The sequence below is a fragment of the Lagopus muta genome, chromosome 3 (assembly GCF_023343835.1).
Source record: "Lagopus muta isolate bLagMut1 chromosome 3, bLagMut1 primary, whole genome shotgun sequence".
Classification (NCBI taxonomy): domain Eukaryota; kingdom Metazoa; phylum Chordata; class Aves; order Galliformes; family Phasianidae; genus Lagopus; species Lagopus muta.
The window spans coordinates 72,133,741-72,160,849 of record NC_064435.1 but is presented as its reverse complement, the minus strand read 5'-3'; the positions used below and the strand labels follow the sequence as shown (position 1 = coordinate 72,160,849).

General features: G+C 37.2%; 1 protein-coding gene across 2 annotated transcripts in view; it reads left to right on the top strand.

Moving 5' to 3' along the window:
• RETREG1 (reticulophagy regulator 1) overlaps positions 1 to 27,109 on the top strand; it is a 61,033-nt gene that overhangs the window by 16,323 nt on the left and 17,601 nt on the right. Inside the window, exon 1 of one of the 2 annotated variants that reach the window (XM_048940862.1) lies at positions 20,498 to 20,841. The exons of the other annotated variant lie outside the window; for it this stretch is intronic. Within the exon in view, the coding sequence (XP_048796819.1) occupies positions 20,807 to 20,841 (35 nt within the window). The 5' untranslated portion in view covers positions 20,498 to 20,806. Of the gene's footprint in view, positions 1 to 20,497; positions 20,842 to 27,109 lie in introns of those variants that run through there. 2 annotated transcript variants of the gene reach the window in all.

Here is a 27,109-nt window from a genome sequence, read left to right as displayed (position 1 = left end):
GTCTGTTAACAGATTTAAAAAACAAACCAAGAAAACCAACCAAACCAAACAAAAACAGACCCACAAATTAAGGGCACACAGGCTATAGTCTAAGAAATAAAATTAGGCTTCAGAATGCAAATATTGCCTTTTTTGTTTCAGTGTATTCTGAACAAATCAGGTGTAATCACAGGCTTCCACTCCTAATATTTTATGAAGTGTTCTTTTCTCTTAGCTCGTATGTTTGTAACATTTTATGTTGAAAAGTATGCATAGCTGAATAAAAGCTAGTCATTATACCTCAAAAAGTTCTGCTTACAAGTGTGACTTTCCCAGATGTTCTTCATGTAAGAAGTGGTTTGCATCCTACAGAGAATGGATACATACCTGTGGAACTACAGTCTTAGCAAATGGAAATAGTGTTTTATTTGCATTTCAAACAGATGTTATTTATACAGTAACTGCTGTTCTGTTTAAATATAAAAAGGTAATTATCTTCTCTATTAAATAATGCATTGTCAAAATTCAGATAGTAGCTTGCATGTTTTTTTTTCCCAAATCACAGAAATTCATTATATGTAAATGGTCAAGCACCTGCAGATTGTATAAAAAAGATAGACGTTATAAAAACTGCTTGACACTTGAATTTTTGTTTTTATACTGCATGTTCTTTTTCCTACTTCCTAGCTGGATGTTTCCAAATTGTTCCTTTTGTTCTCAGGTAGAGTGTTCTCCAGAGTTTATTTCTACACTTGGTAAACTACAAAATCAGCTTTTCCTAATATTTTGTGTGTTAAGTTTTCCTACAGGAATGAAAAGTAATACAGATAGGAAGGTTATAACTTTGGCAGAAGAGTCGCTCTTGAAGTCTGGAAAACATTGAATACATTTTCCTACACGTGTCCCTGTTTTTTAGTTGATAGGTTCTTCTTTAAGGGGAGGGGAAACGGAGATGTTGCAACCTTTGCAAATGTTCTCTATCTCTTTGGCAGTAGTTAGGTTATTTGGCTGAGTTTGTTCCTTTGGTTAGTTTTTGCGTGTGTTTTCCAGAAGTAATGCTTGTATCCAACTGATCTCTTCTCACAGCGAAAGTAACTTGAGAACTTTTGAAGTCAGATCCGCATCCTGTGGTTCTCTAGTGCTTTGTCTGCAGTGTGATTCTGCCTTAGCCACAACAGACATTTTCCTCTCTCTCATCTCCAGGAGCAAAACACTTTTCATTATACAGAATGCACGGAATAAATAAGAATAAAAATGCTGGAATTGCCTGGCCACCAAACAAACGTGGTGTACTTCCTTAAGTAAGCCTAACTTGCCTTCTGTCTCTATCAGCTAAAAAATAAAGCTGATGCATTCTTGTGGTGGCAAGAAAGGGAGTAACTTCTGAGGAAGTACTGGCTGAAACGAGGGACCAGGGGAATTTTACTGGAGTTTCTTTAACTTTTTTTTTTTTGCTAGGATATATTCCATTACCCCAATTTGATACTTCCTGATTTATGAGTTAGGCTTTCAGAAACTGATGGTTCATATTGCTTTTCTCATAGCATCCATATATTTCCTACCATGATGCCCCAAACCAAGGCCTTGTCATTGTCAGTTATAAGAGATCAGTTATGCTGTATCTTGCAAATACATTCCAGGCATAGATTTATTTTCTCTAAAACTATTGCAAAGAACTCGAGTAGCTTAGATTCTGTTGTGAACATTCTCCTTTTCCTCTATACTGCTTGTTTTGTATTCCTGTTTTTGCATTCATCCATTTGTCTTATCATACTTCCTTGATGAGTTTGACTGGTTGACTGGTTTCCTGGCATATTCCAATCCAAGCACTTCCTTGAACCCTCATTCTGTCCTCTGTATTTTCTGCCACTCCTCCCAGGATATTTCCTCTCAGACATTTGAAAGATTAGAACATATATTGCAGGAAAATACTAAGGACACGTCAGTCTCATATAACGGGGCGTTTCTGATACCTGCCCTTTGGTATGGCTTTTCAATAGAATGTGTTACCTTGTGGAGATTGCATATGGGCAACACAGTTCTTGGATAAACACTTTACTCCTTCCTTTCCTCTGATAATATTTCTGAACATATTGCCTACTTGTAGTCAAAATTATCAAGGGTTATCTAGAGACTATTGCAAGCTATTTAGAGAGCTCTGACAGATCTACATGTTTACATATCGTTTGATTTTGCAGGACTGAGATACAAAGGAGGAGGTTACCTTTGCTTACTTCAGATTTTTTTTTCCCTGTTCTTCTGATAGCGAAAGCGTTTTTGGACAGATCTTTAAATAAAATATAAAGATGAAGAGGAGTAGTTTGCATAATCTGGTTTGACAGTTGTTTCTTGGTCTCACAACTCCTGTTGACAGGACATTTCATTAATTGTTTCTAATTGTTGAAACATTCTTTTTTATATCGAATAACGAATGTTATTTTCTGAGTAAATCAGGAGAAATAGTGTGGAACAGGAAATTTCACATGGAAGCTTCCAAAAATCCTTATACCTATCATTTTGTCAGTCTGCCTTGTGTTGAAAAATAGGTCATCTGAGCACCAGCACCGTAAGACATGTATGTATTCTTACTGTGCTTAAATAAACTAGATTTTAAATACTTTTATTCATGTGAAGTCACTGCATCAGTGATTGAATGTGTGAAATGAGTACCTAACATAAATACAGTCTTTGCAGACTGCAGGGTATGCTACATCCTGTGCAAATGTGACTCAGTAATTAATTTCCTTTGTTACTCATTGATAGAAATGAACTATTGCACTCAGTTGAAAAAATGTTTGCTTTGTAATGATGAGAGAGTAGAAATACAGCCTTTATTCATCACTTTACATAAGCCTAAGTCAGCCTTTCTTCAGCAATTTATAACATACAGTAAAGTCAGCTCTACTTCATATTTAATTTTTTGAGTAAGTGTGGTGCTATAGTCACCTTTCAATTATTTGTAGGAATGTTTATGGATCTACTGTGACAAAAAAGCAGTTCTGTTAAAGGTGTCTATGAGTGCAGCCAGGAGACCTTGTACATTGTGAACCTAAGAAGTGCTAATTCTGAGCTGACCCAATTCTGAGATTGCTGTTTCATTCTTGCTGGCACGTCTCATAAAACCCATATTATCACCAGTGAGGAAAAAATGCAACCTCCCAAGTTGTTTTGATTTTTGTATTTTTTACATCAGCTTAATTCCAGAATTAAGAAAACAGAACAGCTTCTAGAAATGGATGAGTTGAAGGAACAGCGATAAAATGAACACAGTCAATTACAGGGAAGAGGTGGGTGAAGAGATGAACCAGAGATTCAGACAGATAAAACTGTTAGAATGGCTAGTTGCTGTGGAGCTCTCCTGTGCCACTTGTCCCTTTCTCCACTTGCACTAGCTCAAAAGCAGATGCCTACATCTACTCTTCTGTCTTAGGCAAGAGCAAGTATGGTGATCCTGCAGTTGAATTTGCTCTCTTGTATAGTGCAAGAACATCCAGTTGCCTGTATTTTACCAAGTTTTCAGCAAGGGAGTTTGGAGGTGTCTTTCACTTTTTAGTACTTTCATGTTACACACTGACACGGCAATATTATCGGCAGTATTTCTCAGCACGAGAGTAAGCTTTAGAAATCTCACTATAGGGTAAATAAAATGTGCTCTCTCTTGTGCTGGCTTTGTAGGAAGAACTTTAGTCATAGGTGAAAACTGCAGACTTCTCTTAAAATATTGATCTGTCCCATCTTCACGGAATGATTTCTTAAGATTGTGAACATCGCAGTAGGAAAACTGTATCTTGAAAACTGTAGAGAACTGCTGGTGCTGTGTCTTTTTGTATGTTTTGAAGGATCTTTGAAATAGTTATTTACTTTACTTGTTCTGGGGTGCAAGAGCCACTCAAAGAGTGTCAGATGAGTAGAAGAAAGGGAAAATAGTTCCTGAATTGAAGCCAGTGTTGTTCACAGACCATTTTTGAGTAGAACGGCTTTCTGAGAAATACTGAATTCTGTTTGCTAAGTATAGCATCTCTTGCACTTTTCCTACTTATCAAAATTCCTTGGAAATTATCAGCTTCAAGCACACACTTACATACGTTGCTGTCAAATTTGAGTATTACTGCACTTGTAGTATATAGCCCTTTGCTTTATTACTTTTTTTTTTTTTTTACTCTTTTCTGTTGACAGAGTTTATTATGGTGTGCTTCAGAGGCAGGGTAGAGAAGAGCAACTTGTTTTGGCCGCTGGCCTAAATAGTATTATAGAAAAACACGCCCGGAGTCGTGAATGAGATGCATTTCCTCTATAAGAAAATGAAACTTGAAGTGTACTTGGGGGAAGTGACAAAGGCCCCTCATATCTTAGATAAAGATCCTTCCAGCTGAAAGATCCAGAAGGTTTAAACATACTTTTGTAAAAACATCAGCCAAAAAGTAGTATTCTTTCTTAGACAAATGGACTTCTAGTCAAGTGTTGAACTCAGCCTCAAGTTATAAACTGTCTTTTGAAGGGTTGTAATGTACTTCCTACCAGACCCAGACAGGGGAATAGATGGATACAACTGCAGCATTCCGTAAGGAAGTGCTTGCAATTCCCTGCTTCAGCTCTCACCCAGAGTATTTATTCTTAATCCAAAAAGATATTTGAATGAATATTTGGTCTGCTAGGATTTTCTAATTTATGGTGGAGATCCATTTTGAATGTATTGCAATTTGTAGGTGTGTGTATGCAGAAGTAGCTGTATATTGATATACAAAAATTAGGTTACTAGTTGGAGCACAATCTTTTAATTGTTTTGAAGTTGATGGATTGTATTCCAAAGCATTGCAGATGCTGTAAATTAGAAGTCAATTTCTGCTGAAGAATATCCTTTTTCAGGGCAGCTTCAAACTCCCAGAGTCAGTAAGGCTATTTCTATTTTAAAGAATCGAAGAGAGCTCAGGCAGATTTAGTAAAACATATCATCCATTTTTCTAGAAAGATGAACCTTAATTGCATGTTGTTGTGTTCTTGAAATGGTTAACAAGCAGCGGTGTTGTGTTAGGAATACAAGGTACCACACCTCATTAAACACGACAGAAAACTGAATTAGCCAAAATATCACTTTTGTGACTCTTTGCAGTTACACCATATATTCTATTTGGACTGTTGTCCAGACACAGGAACAGCCTTTGTGATCGCTAATCAGTTATTGAGCATGCTTGCTTGCCTCAGGGATTTGTTCTGTTTGCAAAAGAAATGCTCTTCTTTTTTTTCTTTTTTTTCTTTTTTTTTGCCTCGTGTATATTTTTAAGAGGTTCTTTATAATTAGGAAGGGTTGCATGGAATGATTAATACCTGATCTAGAGAATATCATTGCAGTAAGTGTGAGACAGCTCATGAGGGGGAGACTGCATTTCTGATCACCGTGGAGCTTTGAACAGAGTGATGTATTGCTCATCAGCAGGGTTCACAATACTGACCTTTTTAAAGGGTAGAGAGTAAATGTAAGTGAAAAGATTAATGGCAGTGTTCATGTGCCCTATTCTCTATGTTTATTCCATTGCACATGTAACATTTTCACCATGGATATTTTTATTCTATTCTTACCACTTTCCATTTTAACAGTTGAACAACTGTGAGAGATAACTTGCAATCCTGAAGTCATTTGACTTGTCATCTTAAAGGGTATTTATAAACTATAACATTCAGGGAGCCCCCAGTGTTACTCTAAATAGAGATGCTACTTTTAGGATTCAGAAAAATGGACTGTTTAGTTTTGGAGTTGCTTTTCAGAAACAAGTCACATATTGGAATAAAATCCCATAAGAACAGTTAGCAAGCTTAGCGATATTATATATATTTTGATATAATAATATCAAGACTGCTTGAAAAGCAAATGGTATGGGTTATGCTAAACAAAAATGTGAAAGATGCTTTTCTGCTACAAGTGCAATTAGCTTTTTTCTTCATTCAATATTGTTCTAAATTACCCGTTTCCCATAGGAAGAACTGTTGCCTTTGTTATTTTATTATTTTCAGAAAAAAATAAGGTTTGTTCCCTGTATAAGAAGGCTACCAAATCAAAGCCCTAACTCTGACGTAAGTTTATTTATCATAGGCATTTGCTTGTGACAGTTGATACCAAACATAATTTTACTTGCCATGCGGATCAGCAAAAGTGATTATGAGAATGTATGTATATAAATGTTTCTGTGCATAAATTGTTCTGTGGGCTGACCCTGAGCATTGATTTCAGCAGTCTTCAGGTTAATCTGCAGACAGTGCACAGTTTTAGCAAACTTTGAGACACAAATCATTGAATCTGTGCCTCATTTTTCTGCTTAGGAAGTTTGCTTTTCTGTACTATTGTATGTGATTTGATAAACTGGATTATTTAAGTAATATTTTGTACTGCTTTATAATTCAACAGCAAAAACACAGGTTGTAAAGAGTGTAGAATTACAGAGTTTTCCATTAGCAGTAGGCTTCCTAAATGCTGCAAGAATATTTTACACAAAGAGAAAATAGGCAGGTCCCCAACAGCCCTTCTGGGTGAACTACTGCCAAATATCCAAATTCTAAATAATTTGAAAGGTGGATGGAAAATTGAGGGTAGGAAGGGGGGGGGAAGTCAACTTTGGTTAATTTGAGAACTCAATAAATGTTTCTTACAACTCTTCTGAATATTGAAACTAGGCATTTATAAATACATACTGGATGTGGCTGTGGAAGGAAAGAGGGCTTCATTGCACAGAACCTTTAGAACGATGGCAACCAGAAGTAAGACCAGCATAAGTGTAGTTGAGTTTATATAGCAATAAGGTTTTGACCTTTAATTGCATCTGGTTTGCCAAATACAGGCATTAGATTTCAAACGCATGATGGAAATTATTTACCGAGGACATAAGAACTTATAGTCATTGGCTCTTCTATTTTTTTGATGTTGCAGACGTGTTTGTTGTAACACGTGAGGATGTGTTTCCCAGCGCAACATCTGATTAGTCACTAATTTAGTAAGGAATGTCCTGGCACGCAGTTTTGTCGAAGCATGTGAGCCTATCAGCGGAGTAACGTATTCTTTTAGCTGTTTCAACACACAGTTGAGTAAAACAGCTCAGCTGTTTTGAAACGAGCCTTATGATATTTCTTCCTTGACTCTGCTTTTTTTTTTTTCTTACTAGCAGGAGAGTTGTTTCACGTTAACCGACCAAAATACATTTGCTGCCTAAATTTTTTTTTTTGCTTCTATTCCTAAATGCTTTAGTCAGAGTCTAAGTATCAATGGAAATCAGCTCTCAAGCTGCACGTCTGTCTTTTTTACACTAAGGAAAATAGAGGGTGGCACATGTTCATTGTTTCCATTCTCAGGGCAGGTATCTCCTCTCCTGAATACGGGTGGTCAGACTTGCTCAGGAGAACAGCTAACAAAAATTTTCAGAGATAGATGTTTACTATAGTGCAAAAACATGAAAGTTCTCTGAAGTCCAATTGTGTGTTGTATTCAAAGCACTGTATGACACACACTTCCTTTTCCCATCTAAGATTTTATATAAGGAGAACGGTACTCTTTAAATTTTTAAGCCTTTTCTTATTAAGAGCTTTGATTAGTAGTACAGTTAAGACATAAGCGACATAGCTGTGGCCATTGACATTACTGTACGCCAGTTCCTAGTGTCAATAATTCTTAAGAAAATTTCACAATAAATACAAAAATGTCCAGTATTAAAGTAGTAGAAATATTTTAAAATGACAGAAGTATTTAAAAATCTGTTAAAAATTGCAGATGAAAAGTGACTGAATGCTGGGTAGAATTTGAAGTAGACCAGCTTATTTTCCAATAGGCATTAGCTGTGTTTCACTCTAAAAGCAAATAAGCAACTCTGCAGTTTGAGAGAGGACTCTGCCGTGTATTAAAAAACAAAAACAAAAGAATAATCATATGGAATATAGGAAGTAGAGATGAGAATGTGTAGTGTTTGAGCTACTGAATGGTCAGATGCATCCTTCAGCAGTGTGGGGTGGTAGCATTCTGTTAAACGTATTTGTAAGCCATCCCAAAAAGGCAGATAGCCAGGCGTAAGCAAGTTGTTCAAGGAAATAAGGACAAGAATTTACTTTGAAGAATTTCTGAAGGTCTCTCAATGTTTCTTACACAGCAAAATGGCAAACAAATCTAATGTGCTGCCTCCTTTAAAAAAAAAAAAAAAAAAAAAAATATGTGAGAAGTGCAAAAATTCCTGGATAGAGCAACAACATTGAGCAGAGACAGGAGCTAGCTCCATCCAAAGAACAATTAAATGAGGTGGGACTTGTTGGAAAAGGAATAATTAAGGAGAAAGATTAATTAAGGAGAAAAAGGGTTCTCTAAGATATCCTAAGAAACATGTCTTTTCTCTCCCAGTATTGGAATGAGGGAACATAAAATAGCAAGCAGGAGGTTAAGAAAATAAATGCAAGAAAGCTTTGGAAATCCTTGACACGGGATCGTTGTGAAAAGTAGATCTATATATGAACTAAAAATACAAATTACAGGGCAGTTCTGTGAAGGCTTTTTAAATACAAATTCACCACCTCTGGCTTTGGAAGTCCCTGACCTACAGATTAATGAAGGCTGTGTTTCCTTTTATTGGTGTGTCGTTGCGTATTATCCTGCATCTTATTCTGTTCTTTGGGCATCCTCAGGTATTCAATTTTGGCAACTCTTAAAGACAGAGTACAGGGCTAGACAGACCACAAGCTGACCCAACTTACCTGTTGGGAAACCTTGTTAAGCATGTTATAACCTTTGACTTTTCATTGACAAAATAAGCAGCTACCTAAATGTCACCAAAAACTTAAATAAATACATCTATTTATTTCTGTATTTAATTTTTGAATGAATTGTAAATAACTGTTGAAGTCTCACAAATGCCAAAAGGGTGTGTGAGATAGCTACTGCCCAGTTTTTGGCTGTGTTCTTACCAACAAATCCGTACAAGGTGCGTGGTCAAGATGTATCTAAGAATTTGCTTTTATGCATTTGAGTATAAATGTATATAAATACAAGCATGTGTGTGTAACTTCTAAGTTTAAAGCCTAATTCTTTAGTATTCTGACAGGAAAACATACAATTGAAAAGATTTTCTACAGCTTAATGAATTATTTCCTTTGAAATCTATAGACTTCCATGAGAAATGAGGTAGAAATGGGGATAGAAACCGCTATCTTGCCTTGCAAAGCAAGGTGTTCTTTACATGCCTTTTAAGAGCCCTTATGGTATGGATTTAAATAAAAATGAATGGGAAAGGAACGGGGAAGTTTTCATTCTTTTATGCTTTGGGAGAAAAGTCTTGATAACTGACTTAATTTGGCTTCCTGATAACATTGTCAGCCTCTCAGCAGAATGTCATCCTCATTATGATCTTTTTAAGGCAGGGCTAAGGGTTATCATTTCAGCACTTGTGGCTGAGTGCTCTGGCAGCATTCACACAACTAGCTTGGTATTCTGCTCAACTGCAGATCTGCCTGTGTGCTTGGTTACAAAAAAGCCAGGCTGCAGCTCTGTATTTATCATTGCTCCTGGGCTGAATGTTTCTTGACTTTCATCATCCCCAAAATGGTGTAAGTCTAGGTTTTTGAGGGAGGGTGTCATTGCAGAAGGGGTTGATTTCTCTTGCAATCTTGGCTGTATTTTTTGTATGAAAGCTTTATTGGCCTTCAAAGATGTAAATTTTGCAGTTATTTCACTTAAGAGCTGGATACTAAAAGAGCAGAAGTATTGCTGTTTGACAAATATTTGCTTTGGAGAAACTCCACTAAGAAATTAGGCACCAATCAAGCAAGAATAAAGGTAGTTTTGTTTCCATCAGTGAATCTCAGAATTAACCATCCTGTTCAGTCAGCAGTTGTACACATGTGTACATCACATGAAGCATACCATTTCTCTGTCGACTGTATTTCTGATATTATTTCTTATTATTGCCTCTCTTACCCTGAATTACACCTTCTGCAGTGTAATTCAAGAGTATTTTCTTTACGTTTGGTGTTAGCATTTGAAAACTTTACATGTCTTTTTACTTTTCATCTGGCACAGCTCTGCTGTGGTGAGTGAGGAGTTCCCATATTTTTCTGTTGGTTTTTTTTTTTTTTTGATTGCTCTGCAACCACAAGTGTATCCCTTCTGAAACGACAAGTGGTCTCAGATCTGTTTAAAATGGTAAAAACTTTAATGCTATATTATAAACTTACATGTCCTTGTTTTTATTTTAATACAGTAGGTTTGCTAATGTGCTGTTACATATATTGAAGTTGGACAATAGTGATAAGTAGCATACAAATTACTAAATGATCCATCAGATAAAATCTGGCTTTAAACTGAGTCACAATCTTAATAATTTCGTTTTTTTTGTCTCTGTTGCTCAGTTTCATAAGTTTGCCACAGTGAGACTAAATAACTCAAATGAAAAAGCTCTTTATAGGGAGAGAATATTATTATTTTAACTTCACACATATTAAAGAGTCTTTATCTTCTGTCACATAGTAAACCAATAAATAGGTAGTAAATAGATGAGAAAAATTAGCAGAATGATTTGGGAAGCTGTCTCACTTTCTGTCTCACTTTCATGATGTAGATGTTAAAAAAAGGATGCCCTAAAGGGCAACCAGAAGAACCAAGCTAGCTAAGAAAAAAATCTGGCAGAGAATCTTGAATATTAGTCAACAACTTTGGCTCATTGAGCAGAGGCATAAGAATAGGGTTGATGTCAATGGAAATGATCAATATGTAAGTACGTTCTGTGCATCCATTGCAGTGTACATGGAGTTCTGCAGTGATTCATCCTAAAGTTTGTAGTGTCTGATTCAGGGCTTGTGACCTGAACTTTGATCTAGTTATGGCTTGCAATTGCACTAACCACTCTCTGGGGAGATTTTCTTACGTTGTGTCTAAGAATAAATGATATAATTAGATGGACAACTCTTCTTCCTCTTCATTATTGAATGCCAATATCAAAACTTGCTCTTAGCAAACTGCTAGCAAATAAACAAAATCGTTTAGATGTAAGCATTTGTTAGTATATGATTTTGAGTGATTTTTTACTTTCTGAATTTATTTACATAGAAAAATGTCTTCTAAATGTTCTTTTTCTTGGTAGCATACTAGCAGCCTGCTTCTTTCATGTTTTGTGGTGTGTTTAATAGTTACATTATAAGTCAAAAATTCTCAGAGTTGTGCTATCTTTGCATCAACACTTCTAAAAAATACCTAGAAATCTTCATGTGTTCTTAACTATTTTTTAGCCTGTATCGATTGGCCCAGTGCAAGCTGATTTCATTGTTTGGGTATCTTGCTGTTTGGTCTGTGTGCGTACATAGGGTTCGCCTCTTTGCAGGAAGGGAAGAAAACAATTTCTGAGAATAAGCTATTCAGATTGCCAAGAGAAACAGGTGGAGAGGGAGGTCTCAAAATCTTGAGTACTGTATGTGCCTAGAAAAGAATTTGCATTTTAATGCGACTTAACTAAACTACAGATCACGAATGTAGATGAACATAAGTAACTTTGTAGGCCTTTTAGGTTTTAGGGAAATTGGAAATGCGATATATAGTAAAACAGTAATTTCATGAGAGTATGTGAAAAGTCATCTGGGAAAAAAATCAGAAAAGAATATTCAATTGAAAGGTGACGTATGATGATTTTTTTTTCTCCCAAATATGTTTCCTTTATAGTTGTTTAACAGGATCCCACGGTCAAAAAGTCCCAAGGCAGTTGAGATTTTCACCCTTAGTGGTAAGATCTTACACCACTCTGTCTCCAGCTCTTCTCTGTTTGTCACATAAATCTAGCATGACCTATCACATTTGTACAAGAGGAAGATTTGTTACTTTCATGTGACTAAAATGCTTTTTAAATACTGCTGAAGACTTTCTTCTTTTAACTCTCCTTTTTGCCTATGTTAAGAAAAACTTGGAAATAGTCTCATGCACTCTGCTGTGCGCATGCTTTATGATGAGCCACTAATATCTCATGACAATTCATTGTTTCTCATACAAGTCAGGTTTTGGTGTTTGTTAAATAGTCATGTTGCTTTCATATCTCATTTTTTGTAGCTCTTTAAAAATACATATTCATATGCTTTGTTCTGCCGAGTAAATATTTTTTGCGTGTGTAATATGATCTCACGTTTACCTTTGTGAATGTTGTGTCTTTTTTTTTTTTTTCAGTCAAACCTTAACGTTGATTTTTGTTTTGTTATCCTGAATATGCAGTTTATGATTTTAAAAATGCTGTAACAATTTGTTATTTCATTTAGATAAGAAGAAGGAGTCTTGTATAATACACAGGACTCCATAAGGAGGAAAAAAATTCCTGATTACTTAATTTCTTTACTTTTGTAGGTCTTCTATTGAAAGCTCTTTTTCATTTCTAGTCTCATATATAGGGAAGTGCAAAACTCTGCTTTGTGTGTAGATGTCTTTAAGTTTTTTGTTTTTTGTTTTTAAAACTGCTTACCAGATTGAGGTCATACCTGATATAATACTCTAGCAAAGAATTTCATATGTTCAACAGATCTACCTTGATAATTTTTCATTTGTGCTTGTATGAAAGGCTTACAGTCATGCTTGACCAACCTCATCTCCTTCTACGACTGGGTGACCAGACTTGTAGACGAGGGAAAGACTGTTGATGTAATCTACCTAGACTTCAGCAAAGCCTTTGACATGGTATCTCACAGAATTCTCCTGAGGAAACTGGCTGCCCATAGCTTGGACAGGTATATACCCTTCTTTGAGCAAGGAACTGGCTAGAGGGCCGTGCCTAATGGGTACTGATTAATGGAGCTGGCAGCTGGCAACCTGTTACAAGTGGTGTCCCACAAGGGTTGTTACTGGGGCCCATCTTGTTTAATATCTTTATTGATGACCTAGATCAGGGCATTGAGTGCACCCTCAGTAAGTTTGCAGATGACACCAAGTTGAGAGGTGGTGTTGATCTACCTGAAGGTAGGGAGGCCCTTCAGAGGGATCTAGATAAGCTGGTTCACTGGGCTGAGGTGAATGGGAAGAGGTTCAACAAGGCCGAGTGCCAGGTCCTGCACTTTGGCCACAATAACCCCATCCAGCGCTACAGGCTTGAGGCTGAGTGGCTGGATGACTGTGAAAAGGAAAGGGACCTGAGGGTGTTGGTTGATGCTCAGCCGAACATGAGCCGGCAGTGTGCCCAGGTGGTCCAATGGCATCCTGGCCTGCATTAGAAATAGTGTGGCTAGCAGGAGCAGGGAGGTGATCATCCCTCTGTACTCAGCACTGGTGAGGCCACACCTTGAGTACTGTGTTCAGTTTTGGGCCCCTCACTACAAAAAAGACATTAAGGCCATGGAGCATGTCCAGAGAAAGGCAACAAAACTGGTGAGGGGTCTGGAGCACAGATCCTATGAAGAGCAGCTGAGGAGCTGGGATTGCTTAGTCTGGAGAAGAGAAGCCTCAGGGGAGACCTCATTGGACCTCATTGCACTCTACAACTTCCTTAATGGAGGTTGTGATGAGGAGAGGTTTGGCCTCTTCTCCCAGGCAGCGAACAGGACCCAAGGGAATGGCCACAAGTTGCACCAGAGCAGATTTAGATTAGACCTTTTTTTTCTCAGAGAGTGGTCAGGCACTGGAATGGCCTGCCCAGGGAGGTGGTGGAGTTGCTGACCCTGGCAGTGTTGGAGGCATCTGGATGAGGAGCTACGAGATATGGTTTAGTAGCTGTGGTAGTAATGGTGATGGGAGGGTGGTTGGACTAGAGGATCTTGTAGGTCCTTTCCAACCTTCTGATTCTATGATTCTACCAAAACAAAGCTAATTAAATACAATAAACGTGGCTGAACAGTTTGATGGATGAGGAACTGATTGCAATACTGTACCCAGGGAGTGGTGGCCATTGGTTCAGTGCCTGCGTGGAGATCAGTGATAAGTGATTTTTGAGGATGACACCATGCAGTGTGGTGCAGGTAATGTGCCTGAGGGACAGCATGCCGTTGAGAAAGATCTAAGCAGACTGGAGCTGTGAGCCTAGGCAAGCCTCATGAGGTTCAACGAATCCAAGTACATCTCACACCTCAGTCATGGCAAACCCCACTCTCAGTACAAGCTGGGGGATGTAATGATAGAGCCCTGCTCTGTGAAAAAGGACATGGGGTACTTGTGGATGGCAAGCTGAATGTGAGCCAGCAGTGTGCCCTCACAGCCTCACAACTGTATCCTGGGCTGCATCAAAAGTATGGCCAGCAGGGTAAGGGAGGTGATCTTGCCCCTCTGCTCTGCACTGGTGAGGTCTCACCTGTACTACTGTATCCAGATGTGGTACAGGAAAGATGTGGGTTTTTTAGAGCACATCCAGAGAAGGGCCAGAAAAAGGATCCAAGGGATGGAACACCTCTCCTATGAGGACAAGGCAGAGAGAGCTGGAGCTATTCAAACTGGAGAAAAGAAGGCTCCAGGGAGACCTGAGAGTGGCCCTTCAGTATCTAAAGAGGGACTATACGAAAGAAGAGACAGACTTATTGATAGGGTCTGTTGTGATAGGACAAGGGGAAACGGTTTCAAATTGAAGGAGAGGAGATTTAGATTGCAGAGAAAGAAAAAGATTTTTATAATAAGGGTGATGAGGCACTGGAACAAGTTGTCCACAGAAGGAAGCCCTGTCTCTGGAAACATTCAAGGTCAGGCTGCACCAGGATCTGAGCAACCTGATCTAGCTGTAGATCATTGTTCATTGCAGGAGCTGGACTAGATGATCTTTAAGGGTTCCTTCCAACTGAATTCTACAATTCTATATCCAATTTTGAATTGGATTTAGATAGAAAAGATTGGGATTGGTATCATTCAGCGTATTTGGATGTTGAAAATATGTGAAAATTGGGTGTGCATTTCAAATTGATAAAATACTTTCTGGGTTTGTATATAAATGCATAAATGTACAAAAATCTTAAACATGCCTTCAGATTCTTGCTGAAAATAATACCAGCCTGAGCTGTATACGAAAGTGAAAAGCTAGACTTTTCATTTCTTCTGGAAATCTGATCTAAACTGTGTTCTTTTTGTAATTTTATTTTTGCTTTGAGTCAGTTGAGGTGTTGTTTTTTTTTTTTTTTTACGTTTTTAAGGGTACAGTACAATGTTCATTATTTTCCATCAATTTTACTAGAAATGAGACTCATCCGCAGTTGAATAATTAGAGCAGGCTCATACACTAAAAGCACTGTCTCACTGTCCTTACAGATGAGGAGAGACACGGAAAGCATCAGGAGTTGTCTTGTTCTGGAGCTGGTGGGCAGCTGAAGCATACTAAAATATTTGTAGGCTTACAGTCCATGTGAAATACTGCCAGATTATCCCCTTCACATTCCACGTGGATAGTATACTGTCTTTCACTTACGTGCTAAAGTCCTTGAGCATGTCCAGTATGTAAAACAGAGCATCCCACAGCATTTTTGATCCTCTCGGCTACTCAGTAAGGCTGCTTTCTTGTCTCTGACAAAGACATATACTTACTTTTCTTGATGGTAACTTCCTTTGAAATATTCGATTTCTATCTGTAAAAGGTAAATTTCACGATTTGGTGAGGGCATTTACTTGATGATTACAATACATGTTCAGTCCAAGTCAAAGGCAAGAACAAAATGTCTAGGAATCCTTGATCAACTATTATGTCAAACTAGCATCAGAACTATGTTCCAGAACATCTTTGGGATTATCTTAATAGGCATAGGCAAACAGAACAGTTACCAACTATCAAGAAAGTACTGAGGAAGGTCTACATGAAGTTTCTTTACTTAAAAAAAAAAGAAACAACAAGGTCATGTAGATGAACAGAAGTAAGGCTTGATTCTTAAAGTTCTCCAAATAAAATAAAGAAGATTGTGCTCTGGAAAGCTATGTGTAAAAATACATACATATACAATAATTAGTAAAAAATAATACAGTAATCGAGGCTGGCAGAGTTTGAGGATCAACTTGCAAAAAGGGTAAAAATGTGATGATCAGTGTACTCAGCAAATGTAGTAAACTCCGTAGTCCTGTTAACACATCAGGAGCAGGATATCTTTCAGAGACGCTTTTTTGTGTCAGTAGATGATCAAGTAGAAAAGGAAAATTCAGAGATTTGGCTATTACAGAACTTCATGGATTATCTATTTGTGTTCACCACAGAGGTGGTTTCCACAATACTGACCTTCTTTAAGGGGTATATCAAAGGATGTACAGCGAATTGCAGCCTCAGAAGATTGTAATCAAATAGAACAACAACAACAAAAAAAAACAAATACAGTTACAGCTCTGAAGGAATTCCAGTTGAACTACCAGCTTTACTATGTAAATTCTATACTGAGACATTAGTGTGGTTATATGCAATTAAAAAAAAAAAAAAAAAAAAAGGTTTATAGGGGTCACCTGGAGGGAGCTGTGGTCTGTACAAAGCAAATGTGGAACATTGAAAGAAACAAAACAAAAAGATGACTGGTTAAATATAACACCGTTGAGGAAAGACAGCTCTTTTGGAAATCTTGCTTCTCAACTCTGTTCTTTGAAGTATAAAAACAAGGGAATTTATGTGAAGGGATGACTGATAAAGTCAAAAAAGCATCTGTAAGGGAAGAAGTAATTCCGAATTCCTGAAGAAAATTACTTATTCTGTACTGGCTATTCAGAACATTCAGAAATGAGATATTTGCATCATAATGAATTATTCTACAAAAATGTCAAATTAGCAATTGAAAAAAAAAAAAAAAAAAAAAGAAAAAATAGAGTGTTATGAAAGGTACAGAGACCAAGAACAAAAATACACTTTTAGCATGGTGTAAATCAGTGGTATGTATTAACCTGAAATAACAGTGTATGTTTCTGATCTCTACCATCTTACACTGTTTATAGTGTGTATGTGTATATATATATATATATATATATATATATATATATATATATATATATATATGTATGTATGTATGTATAGTATATATATGTATAGTATATATAGGGAAGAACAAGGAAAAGAACAGTGAGGATGTTTGATGGCAGGGTACTGCTTGTATGCTAGAAGCAAATAAGCAAAGTATGTCTTTTCAGTCTGGATAGGCTGACAGAAAGCAGAACACAATCAGTAGTATTTCCTTTTGATTTCAAGTCAAGAGTTTTCTTATCACTTTAAGAAGGAGCACAGTCCGGTAGAAGTGCTCACTAAAGAGTGAAGTTGTTGTTCCTTCTGTTTAGGAACCAGTGGAGCCAAGGATAGAAAAATAAAAAGAAAAAAAATGCTGGATGTGAGAACTAAGACATGGCAAGACCAGGATGGAGACTGCTGAGAGGAGCAGGGATTGATTAGTCACGTTGGGTGAGATCTTGGAGATGGCAAAAAGGAGTAAAAGGATCATGGAGAACTGAGCAAAGTCCTGTGTGTTTCAGAAACTTGTAGCATGAGCTGCAACTAAGCAAGGAAGTAAGAGCCTCCTTGAAAACGCCCATGGATAGGGGAGAACTTTTCTCTCCTCAGTTCTGTTCTCTCCAGTCACTTGAGTTTTCCGTGGAAATGTTTTAAGATGATTTTTAACTATTCTCATACCAGCTCTCTTCTAGGCAATTCCACCTCACAACCTCACCTTAATAGCTGTGAAAAGCTAAAGAGAGATTGCTGTTCTTTACCTGTTCTAGACATATTCCTAGAAATCACTTGAAGCTGGAGCTGGCTAGTTCAGAGCAGACAAAATTGGTGATTTTTTTGAATAGAGTGTAAGTAAAGTGCAGAAGTCCTTGCTGCACAACTTTACGAAATTCTACCTATTGAAACCTACTGAGGAGAGTTAAAAATCCAGTCTTTGCAGCTGGCTCAGGAGTCTCTTGAGCCATGAGGTGAGGTCTAGAAGAATGTATGGAGAACATAGAAATGTGTTTTTTCCCTGAGCTGCAGTTTTGTACTTAGCTGAAAATGCCAGATAGCCTTCGAATAGATTCAGTGCAGTGCTTTTGTTCACCTGCTGCTGTCTCATCCAAGAGTATTGGAAAGTTGTTCTATCTCATACAGTTGTGAAATAGTTTGGAGTCCTATCTGATGGAGGTCTCCAGCTTGGTCAGTACAAGCTCTCATTCCCTTAGGTATGGAAAACTTAAGACTAATCAAAAAAATTGTGGTGAATTTTCTAGATAGTTGTCTTTGTGAAACTTCGTAAAATATTTTAGTGTTATTACACTGGAGCAAATTACATCTTCACATGTTCTAAAGTCTGGCTTGCAAAAGCAATGAGCACTAAACTCGGTAGAAACTAGTCCATGAGTATCAACGTGTCTTATAAATGCTCTGCTTTCGAAGTAACTGACCCTTGACATCTTGGTTAGGTACTTGTTTAGTAGGCACTTCTGAACCTAATATTTCCATCAATAAATAAATGAGGTGATAATATCCTCCTTTCCTCGCTGAGGGCATGTGAAGAGTTCCAAGGAATCATAAAAGTAAATCATGAACCAGCAGCGTGCCCTGGCAGCCCAGAGAGCCAACCATACCTGGGGTGCACCAGGCCCAGCACTGCCAGCAGGGCGGGGGCAGCGGCTGTCCCCTCTGCAATGTGCTGTGCAGCCTCACCTCCAGCACTGCGTGCGGGTTGGGTGCACAGTGTAGGAAGGACATCAAGTGATAGAGGGTGTCCAAAGGAGGGCTGTGAAGATGGGGAAGGGCCTAGGTGGAAAGACGTGTGAGGAGCAACTGAGGCTCCTGGGTGTGCTCAGCGCAGAGGAGCTGAGGGGAGTCCTGATGGCAGCTGCAGCTCCTCACAGGGAGCAGAGGGGCAGAAAAAATGAACAGTCCACAGTAGTACTTTAGCAGCATGGATTGCAGTAAGTTCCAATCCTAAAATACAGTTATGCTATGAACATTGCTTTTTTATGTTTGCAGATTTCATTTATTTGTTTTGATTCTTGTCCTGCTTGGCAGACTTCAGAATTTTGATGTGAAAGTAAAACTGTCACAGATAAGATTTTTGCTGAAGAAGATTTAGAATTGAGTAGTTCTGTTGCTCTGAGTTAATCTAGAAGGAAGTACAGCTGTAATTATCTCAGCTATGCATACAAGTAGGAAAAATAAAAAAGGATGATGGAATAAGTGGGTATAGTTTAGCATGGAACGTCTCTGTTGAGTAGAACAGGACTTCTATTTATAGTTTTATAGAGAACAAATAATTTTAAATATAAAATAAGTTAAATATATATTTATACTTAATGAAATTAAGAAGTAGAAGACTTTATTCCTGTTTTTATTCTCCCTCCTTCCTTAAAGTTCAGTACTATTACACTGTTAAGTACATGTCTTAAAAACACTGAGGAAAGGTGTGGATGGGTTTAGGAAAAGGAGAAAAGAATTAAGGAGAATGCTAGAGAAGAGTAAAGTAAGTTCACAGACACACGGTGTCCCTGAGATCACTTTATTAATTCGAATACTTGCATAGTAAATATAAGTCACACAGTTGAAAGTCGTGGTTTTCTCATTGTGCTGTTTTGGGAATTTTTGAAGTTTTAATCTAGATCTCACAGTTTGTTTTGAAGTCTTTTATACTAAAGTAAGAAGAAAGGACGTAGTCCCTCTGTAGTTTTGAAAGTTAAGCAACTTTCCTCTGAGTGCTACATAACCTGGAGTGCATCAAGTGCAGTGTACCAAACAGAGGATACTGGCTGGTTGATTATTAATCTGGCATAGCTTTTGTTCCAGCTTTGTTTTTTTCACATTTCCACGACAGTTCCTATTGCTTCACACAGGGCAAGCAGGTCTAGTCTTGCTGAGCTTCCTCATAGGACAAAAAAGATTTCTATGTGAAGATCTTTGGATGTAGTAATTGCTTGACATTATATGAAGAACAGGCCAAGCTGTTTAATGGAAGAAGCAAGCCATGTGAAGGAGCAGCGCTGAACAACAAATATGTGATCCTGGAATCTTGGGCTGATGAAGCGCAGATGAGGTGGCTGGATTGTTGAAATTTAATAGAAATATAGCTGGTATAGCTGGAGTGACAGAATCCTTGTCATGCACACAGCCGAAAGCGATATGAACAAAGTGACTTTGTTAGTTCAGCTTAGGTTGTTCACAAGGGATTTTGGAAATATTTGGGCAGAAAACCTCCTCCTATTGGCATACCTCTTTTTATTTGAGGGCTGCGAGTATAGTTTGCTGGTATCCCCATGACAGCCTGCTTGTGACAGGCACAGTTAGAACTTAAAAGTAATGCAATTAATAGTTACTGAAAACTTGTCTTCCTATTCCTTATTTGAAAAGAATGGCTGAGTTTGTATTTCATCTGTGAATAAGTCAGTGGAGAAAAATTGTGGCTTGCACTTTGCAGAGAATAAAATTTGAACTTTTTACAGTTACAGTAAGCTCTTTATACTTTTAAAAATTATTACTTTTTGAAGTTGAGTGCCATCTAGCTTTGTATAATTTCGGTTTATGTTCACTTGATTCTGAGCAAGTGGGAGACACTGAGGAAGGGTGTCAGTGGAAGGAGAAAAATAAGATGCAATAACTGGGTGGTGATTCTCTCTCACATGACCAAAAGAAAAAAATGTTGTGCTCTTGGCTGTGCCTGCTACTAAACACCCTGTCATAGTGTGCGAGGTGAGTCAGGACTTGTTTATTTATAGCATTGGCCAATCAACGCAGAACGCTCTGAAATTCATTCAAGACAAGCAGACACTTAGGATGTGTTGTAAACATTTGCTCTTTGAGCAAGGAGCACTTTTCTCCGCAGCAGACAGAGCAGTTTCCTCGTTTGGTGCTACTAAAACACAAAGCAGACTAGAAGACCCTTACCTGGATTATCTAGATTGGTTGAAAGAGAGACATAATTTCTTCTTACGTCTGAAATGTCAGACAGTGAGGACCTGGGACAAGATGAAAGGTACTGTAAATGATTTTGATGGCTTTCTCATACAGTGCTGCATAAAGCAAAGCTGTCTGCAATTAATCTCTCCGTGAAGTCCTGTGTTTTCATACTAGGTCAAAGATTAGTTTGCTCTGTGTTACAACAGATCATCTAACTCTTTGAGTGTTTTGCCTGTAATGCTAATCTAATGCTTTGTAAAAGAGAAGAATAAAATATTAGTGTCTACATAATGGTTAAATTGTACATCCTTTGTGTAGTTCTTAAACTAAAGCTAAATGGAATGAAATACTGGGTGATTTCTACGTGTCACTTTTCCCAACCCTGGGACAGCTTACAGGTCTCAAAATGTCAGAGAGGCAAATAGTTTATGTGCAGCCACATACTGACAGAACCGTAATTCATTACTGTGAGATAGGGCACTGTGTCCCTTTGAGGTATGTCAGTCGTTTTGAAGTTGAATTTTTATCTGAATTAGTTATAGAAACCACCAACAGGACAAGAAGAAAGTAGATGGCCCAAAAACTTCACAGCAAATTAACTAATATGGTTTTTACAAATGTGTTCTAGCACATTCCTGTGGGAATAAATGTGCTAAATATATTCAGCTTAATAGATTTTTAAAAAGATATTTTAAAAGCAAATATTATTTATGTTTGCCTATGATAGACTTTATGATTTAGATTTCTTCAAGTCCAAACTGTCTTTCTGTAATTATGATTTTCACTTTCTTGATGCTACATAAAATGTTGGCTTCAAAACAGTGCTCATAAATATTTAATACCAAAGAGAAAAAAAGTCATATATTTAGAAGCAGACATTTTTAGAGGTTAGTTTAAAAAAAAAAAATCTAATATAAATAGGCAAATCTGAGAAATTACAGAAATCAGAAGAGCACATTCTGTTCTGGCTTGGGATTCAACCTCTGTTTCTTATATTTAAATTTAATCATTGAGGATGTTTTTGCAATATGTATGTGAATGCATCATTGGAAGATGGGTGAACAACGTTCTGGATGTCTGTTGTAGATGAGTACGTTCAGACATTGTCACCTAACTGGATGAGTGTGGGTGAATGGATGCCCAGTGGCATAATTGGGTCTTTGCAAGGGTGGGGTCACCTACACATTTCCGTTTGCAGGGATCTAGGTTGTGCCCTATATATGGCATGGATTGTAAGTAATTGTAGCACAGGGTAGCACATTCTTTTTCCTTTTTAATGAAATGTTGGCTAAATATGTGACAGCTAGCACGGAAGTGTTAATTGCTATTCATTAAAGACTGTTTAGCTGAATCTTCAGCTTATTAAACTGTATATTTTTCAATACAGGAAAATAGCAACATGCATGACACATTGAAGAAAAAAATGGAGGATTCAAATCATAGTGACTTTATTTTTATTTTTTATTTTTATTTTATTTTGAATCAGTTTTATAAAGGATTTGCATCATCTCCTCCTTTGGAAATATTTAATTGAATACAAGATGGGAGGAAATGGTAGCAGCTGAGAAAAATAATATCGTAATTTTGATATATTTTTTTTTAAATGCAGTGTTTATCAGCATGTAAGAAGATGCAATTTCTGTGCAAAGCATGCACACTCTGTCATGTAGAACTTCTTTTGTTCACAATTCTTTCTCTATGGAGGCTTGGAACAGATTTTGGCACTTAAATAAGGGGTGATGTTAGGCCCAAACCTCTAAGACGTCTTATTCTATGAATCAAAGCTTTTTTATTAATAAAGACAAATTTTCTTAAGCTTGAAAATAATAACTTGAAAAGTACGATAATAGGGCCTGCTCTTCCTGTTTATCGTTTCTGCAAGCACCACTGTATGAGTTGATCTTGATCCTAGTCTCCCATCCTTTTGTGGCTTTGCTGTTCAGCAGCAAGATTTGAGAAAGTAACCTCATCAAAAGATTCTTATTTTCTTGAATTAATCTGCCTTTGGTAACAAATAAGGTACATCTCAAAATCATTTTTACATGGTTGCATCATTTATGTGGTAATGTTTTGTGGAAGTGAGAATATTTTGGTCCAAGTTAAACAGGAAGGAATAAGAGGAAGATCTGTTGGAAGTGTACTAGAATAATACAAGAACTATACTATAGCAGTGCATTTTAGGGTTGCAGAAGAGCTATTAAATACACAGATACAGATAATATAATTTTGAGGGTTCAAAGAATCGAAGCTGTGGGTCTATTTGTTTAAAAAAGGAGGACACTTGTATTTGTGTAGAAGCTGTAGAGTGAGCTTTGTTCACTGATTGGTTTCAGCTTGCTGCAGTTTTTATATTCCTCAGATACAACTGAATACTTCGTATATCTTATCCCCTTTTGAGATCATGTCCTACGTTAGAAAATATTGTGTCACCAGAGAATTTTATTAACATTGTCATTCAAGGTGTGGCATTGGTCAATAGTCTGTTAGTCATACTGTGAATCTAGAAATGTAATAACCAAAGGAATGTATGCACAAATATACTTAATGCTTCTTAGGAAAGATAGTAAAAGGCTTAAGAGTTGTGAAGATCAGGTACCCGCTTCTGCTTTGTTTGTCTATATGATCCCAGGCCAGATGAAAAACAGTGAGCAAGGATGTAGTCAAAGGTCAAGGACTGAAGTAGTTAAGATAACAACAGTATTTTCCCCATTACATGTGAAAGTTGCTGTATTTTTAATTAAAAAAAAAAAAAAAACCAAAAAATGACAACTCATGAGGAGTCTATTGATGGTCAAGAATGTATAAAAGGCACTGAGAATACAGTTCTTCAGGCATGTACTGAAGTGTAACTAACAGTGTTAGAGCAATGTCTTTGCTGTTCTAATTGCTATTATGTGCTTATTATCAAAAAGGATGGTGCACTAAACTGTTAGCCAGGAGTCTTTTCTTACTTGGATTTAAAAAAAGGCTCTGTTATTTTGACCTGTATTTTGAACCAGCTGTTTTTGAGCTATAATCTCAGTGCATGACCTCTTTCACTGTATACTTGGATTTAAGAAAAAGGGAGATCTGGTTTAAAGTCAAATTGACGTGGTATTTAATGACAGATTTGTAATCACGTAAGAGTAGTTGTGTTTTCTGCTAATGTTAGCAAGTAAAATGGAAAATATTTGATATTGCTTTAATTGCTGAACTTGCTGCACAAATGTAGGCAGTGAGCGGTTAGGAGCTCTCAGTAATGCATCAGAGCAAATGGCCGCTGGCCGCTGGTTCCTACTGTCGTTGGAGCCAACTGAAAACACAATGACTTTCTTCATAGGCTTAAAACCACCTTGTGATATCATCTAAAAAAGTCATTATGATGCTTTTGCAAATTTAAAAGTATTCTTTGTTTGGCAGTTGAAAATGTAATTTTTCTTTCTCATGCAGCTGCTCTGCAACTTAAGGAGCGCTCAGCTCATCTTTCCTAGCTGTTTGACTTTGAGAGGCCTTGAACTAGAAGTATCTTAGCTGAAGAATGTGGAATCTGAAGGAAGAAAATGGGTTGAGTTTGTGAAAAGGGTTAAAAGAATTGACTTTGAGGAGAGACAAACAGATGTAAAAGAATTACTTATAAAATTGGGCAGAGTTATTTAAAATTCAGCAAACAGAACTTTATGCTCCTGTTGACAGAAACAAAACTTCCTTACTTTTCGAAACGAAAATAGTGCAATGAAAATACATCTTTTACATCACCAGTTTCTATTACAAATGGGAGGCTGACCTGGAAGATCCCAGCCCTTCTACTCTTTTGCTAAGAATACAGCAGCCTGCAAAGAGTAGTAATAGCATTATAGCTTCTACTAAATAGAAAGCGAGTCTGTAATAGTATTTATGTGACTCTGAAAGAGTCATTTTCATGCAAAAGGCATCTGAAGAGTCTGCTGATTTAGTAAATCATGACTTTGAACTAACAGCACTCGACCGTCAACTTACATTTCACATTCTGGATGACCTCAAACTGGAGTAGCCAGTATTCTTCTCAGGAGAGCAGGGCGAGAGTGTAGCGTAGGCCAAGGGAAGTGTTTCCCATCAGAGCTGACCTGTCACTTTGCTGAGAGTCAGCATAGAGAAGCTGCACAGGGGAATGCCCCACATGTTAGTAGGAGCATATTTACTAACTAGCTGGACATTCAGCAATAAACAACACTTAGGAGGCTGTGCTGTGTTGAAGAATTCTGGGCTTGCCAGTTTGTATCTAATCATTAAGTAAAGAATATAGCTCCTTGACAACACTTTCTAACAGAATCAATGTTACAACTGAATGTAAGAGATAAATGCATCCTCACCAAATAAAATCTTGGTAGTCATCTGGTAGTCATCTTTTTTTTTCCTCAGGCAGCCTCTAGGACAAGATGAATTTCCCTATCCGTTTATAGAGTGTATTTTTATAATGATACTACTGCTTTCTTTTTAAGACAAGTTTTTCTTGATGAGCAATATAGAGGGGAAAAAAGATCTTTATTTATGGGATTGGTATGGCTTAGCAACACAGTGGTGACAAGTTGTTCCCACGTGAGCTAAAGAGAACAAATGCTGTCACGACTTTAGTTTAACACGCTGTGCAGGAAGCTGATAGACACAGGGATGAAAGGTTGCATATATTTTGTTTTGTTGACAGTCACATGTGTTGGCCAGTCTGCTGTGCAGGCCGCTGAGAAAAGCACATCCAGGCTTATCACATGCTGGTCATTTAAACATACTTACTGTACAGCAATATTACCAAAAATAGAAATTAAAAGGAGACATGCTATTACTGAAAGCTGTGAAATAAAGCTTTTATAAAGCTGCTTCCAGTACACCTTCCCTTCAAAAAAAAAAATAATAGCTATGATTAAAAAGCACAAATTTGGGGTGTCAGCAGAAGACTGATAAATGTTCAGAACAGTTTTAAAGTTTGAGCATCAGTGTTGCATACTGTTGAATTAATGTAGGTCTTAGAAATGATGTATTTGAACTACAAGATAGATGGTAATGACCTTTTTTTTTTTATAATTGGGAAGTGTTGGTGTAACTCTTCAGGGCTGATTTTTTTTTTTTTTTTTTTTTTAATGAAAATGTGATTTTCTACATTTTAAAGATTCCACATGTTCATGATTCTTAGTAGTGAAAGGATGTTCGATGTGGTTGCGTAAAGGATGTATCTGCCACGTTATCACATCACACTAAGCCTTTGCAGTATTTATAGATTAGCGGTGAGAAATAAAGCACATACAGACATCTGCAAGCTGGAGAGATTTCTCTAAGAAATACAGACCTTGTAACAAAAAGTTTTAGGATGAAGGTTCTCAGGGAAGTGTGAGCAGCAGTGTATTTCTAGATGCTTGCTGTTTTCCTCATTCTTTCAATTACAGAAGTAATTCTTCCATGGATCTCTTTGAAGAAAGTAGAATTTTACATGGTGTCATGGTTTACATGGTGTACATGACATGGTTTAAATGATTCATTTAAATTGCAAGTTTTGTTGTCTGTGTCATAGCCACATGACACAAAAATAATTATTTTAGTATACTTAACTATTACATAGGATCCAGAAGTGGCACAGGTTAAAACACAACTCTACGTAGTAATCACCTTTGAAACTAGCCATATTGGTCATTAAGATGCTGTGCCATGAGTTCACTGGTATTTGCTATTATGTCTTTCCATGCAGCGCACATAGCATTTACAGATTGGGTATACTGTAGTACACTAAGGCCCATCAATATTGCACTGTTTTCTACCACACACTTCAGTGATAGATCTTAGAGATTTTATCATTGGTTCTTAATTCCACTTGTAAGTTGCATTTTTTCTACTGTTACACATTTTAGAGCTCTTTTCATTTTGAGTATATGGTCAACTGAAATGTAAATTGCAGGGCCAGAGGGGCACGTTTAAGTATTCTTCATAAACATTGTCTAAATACCATTTAATAACCATTATCTCTGTCCCTGAATAACTTAGAAAACAATTTTTAAAATGCATTTTTGGTGTATGCCAGGTATGAAATGTTTCTTTCAAAGAAAGGTAACTGCACCATTATAGTCTTTCCCTTTTGCACGGTGGTGGATTTTTTTCATCCCAGGAGAGAGCTGTGAAAGCCCTGAGAAAGTAAACCTTCCTGATCCAGTTTTGCTCACAGTTTATACACTTGATTTAATTTGCTCAAGTTTTATGCTAAACTCCTGGTTGCCTTTAAGGTTTGTCCTTAAATATCATCTTTATAGCAACAGCATTTTATCAGATGTTTATGCTCTGATATGACACTAAATGCTCCTTAGAATTAGATTTCTATAAGCTCTAGATAGCAAGTTTTAAAAAAA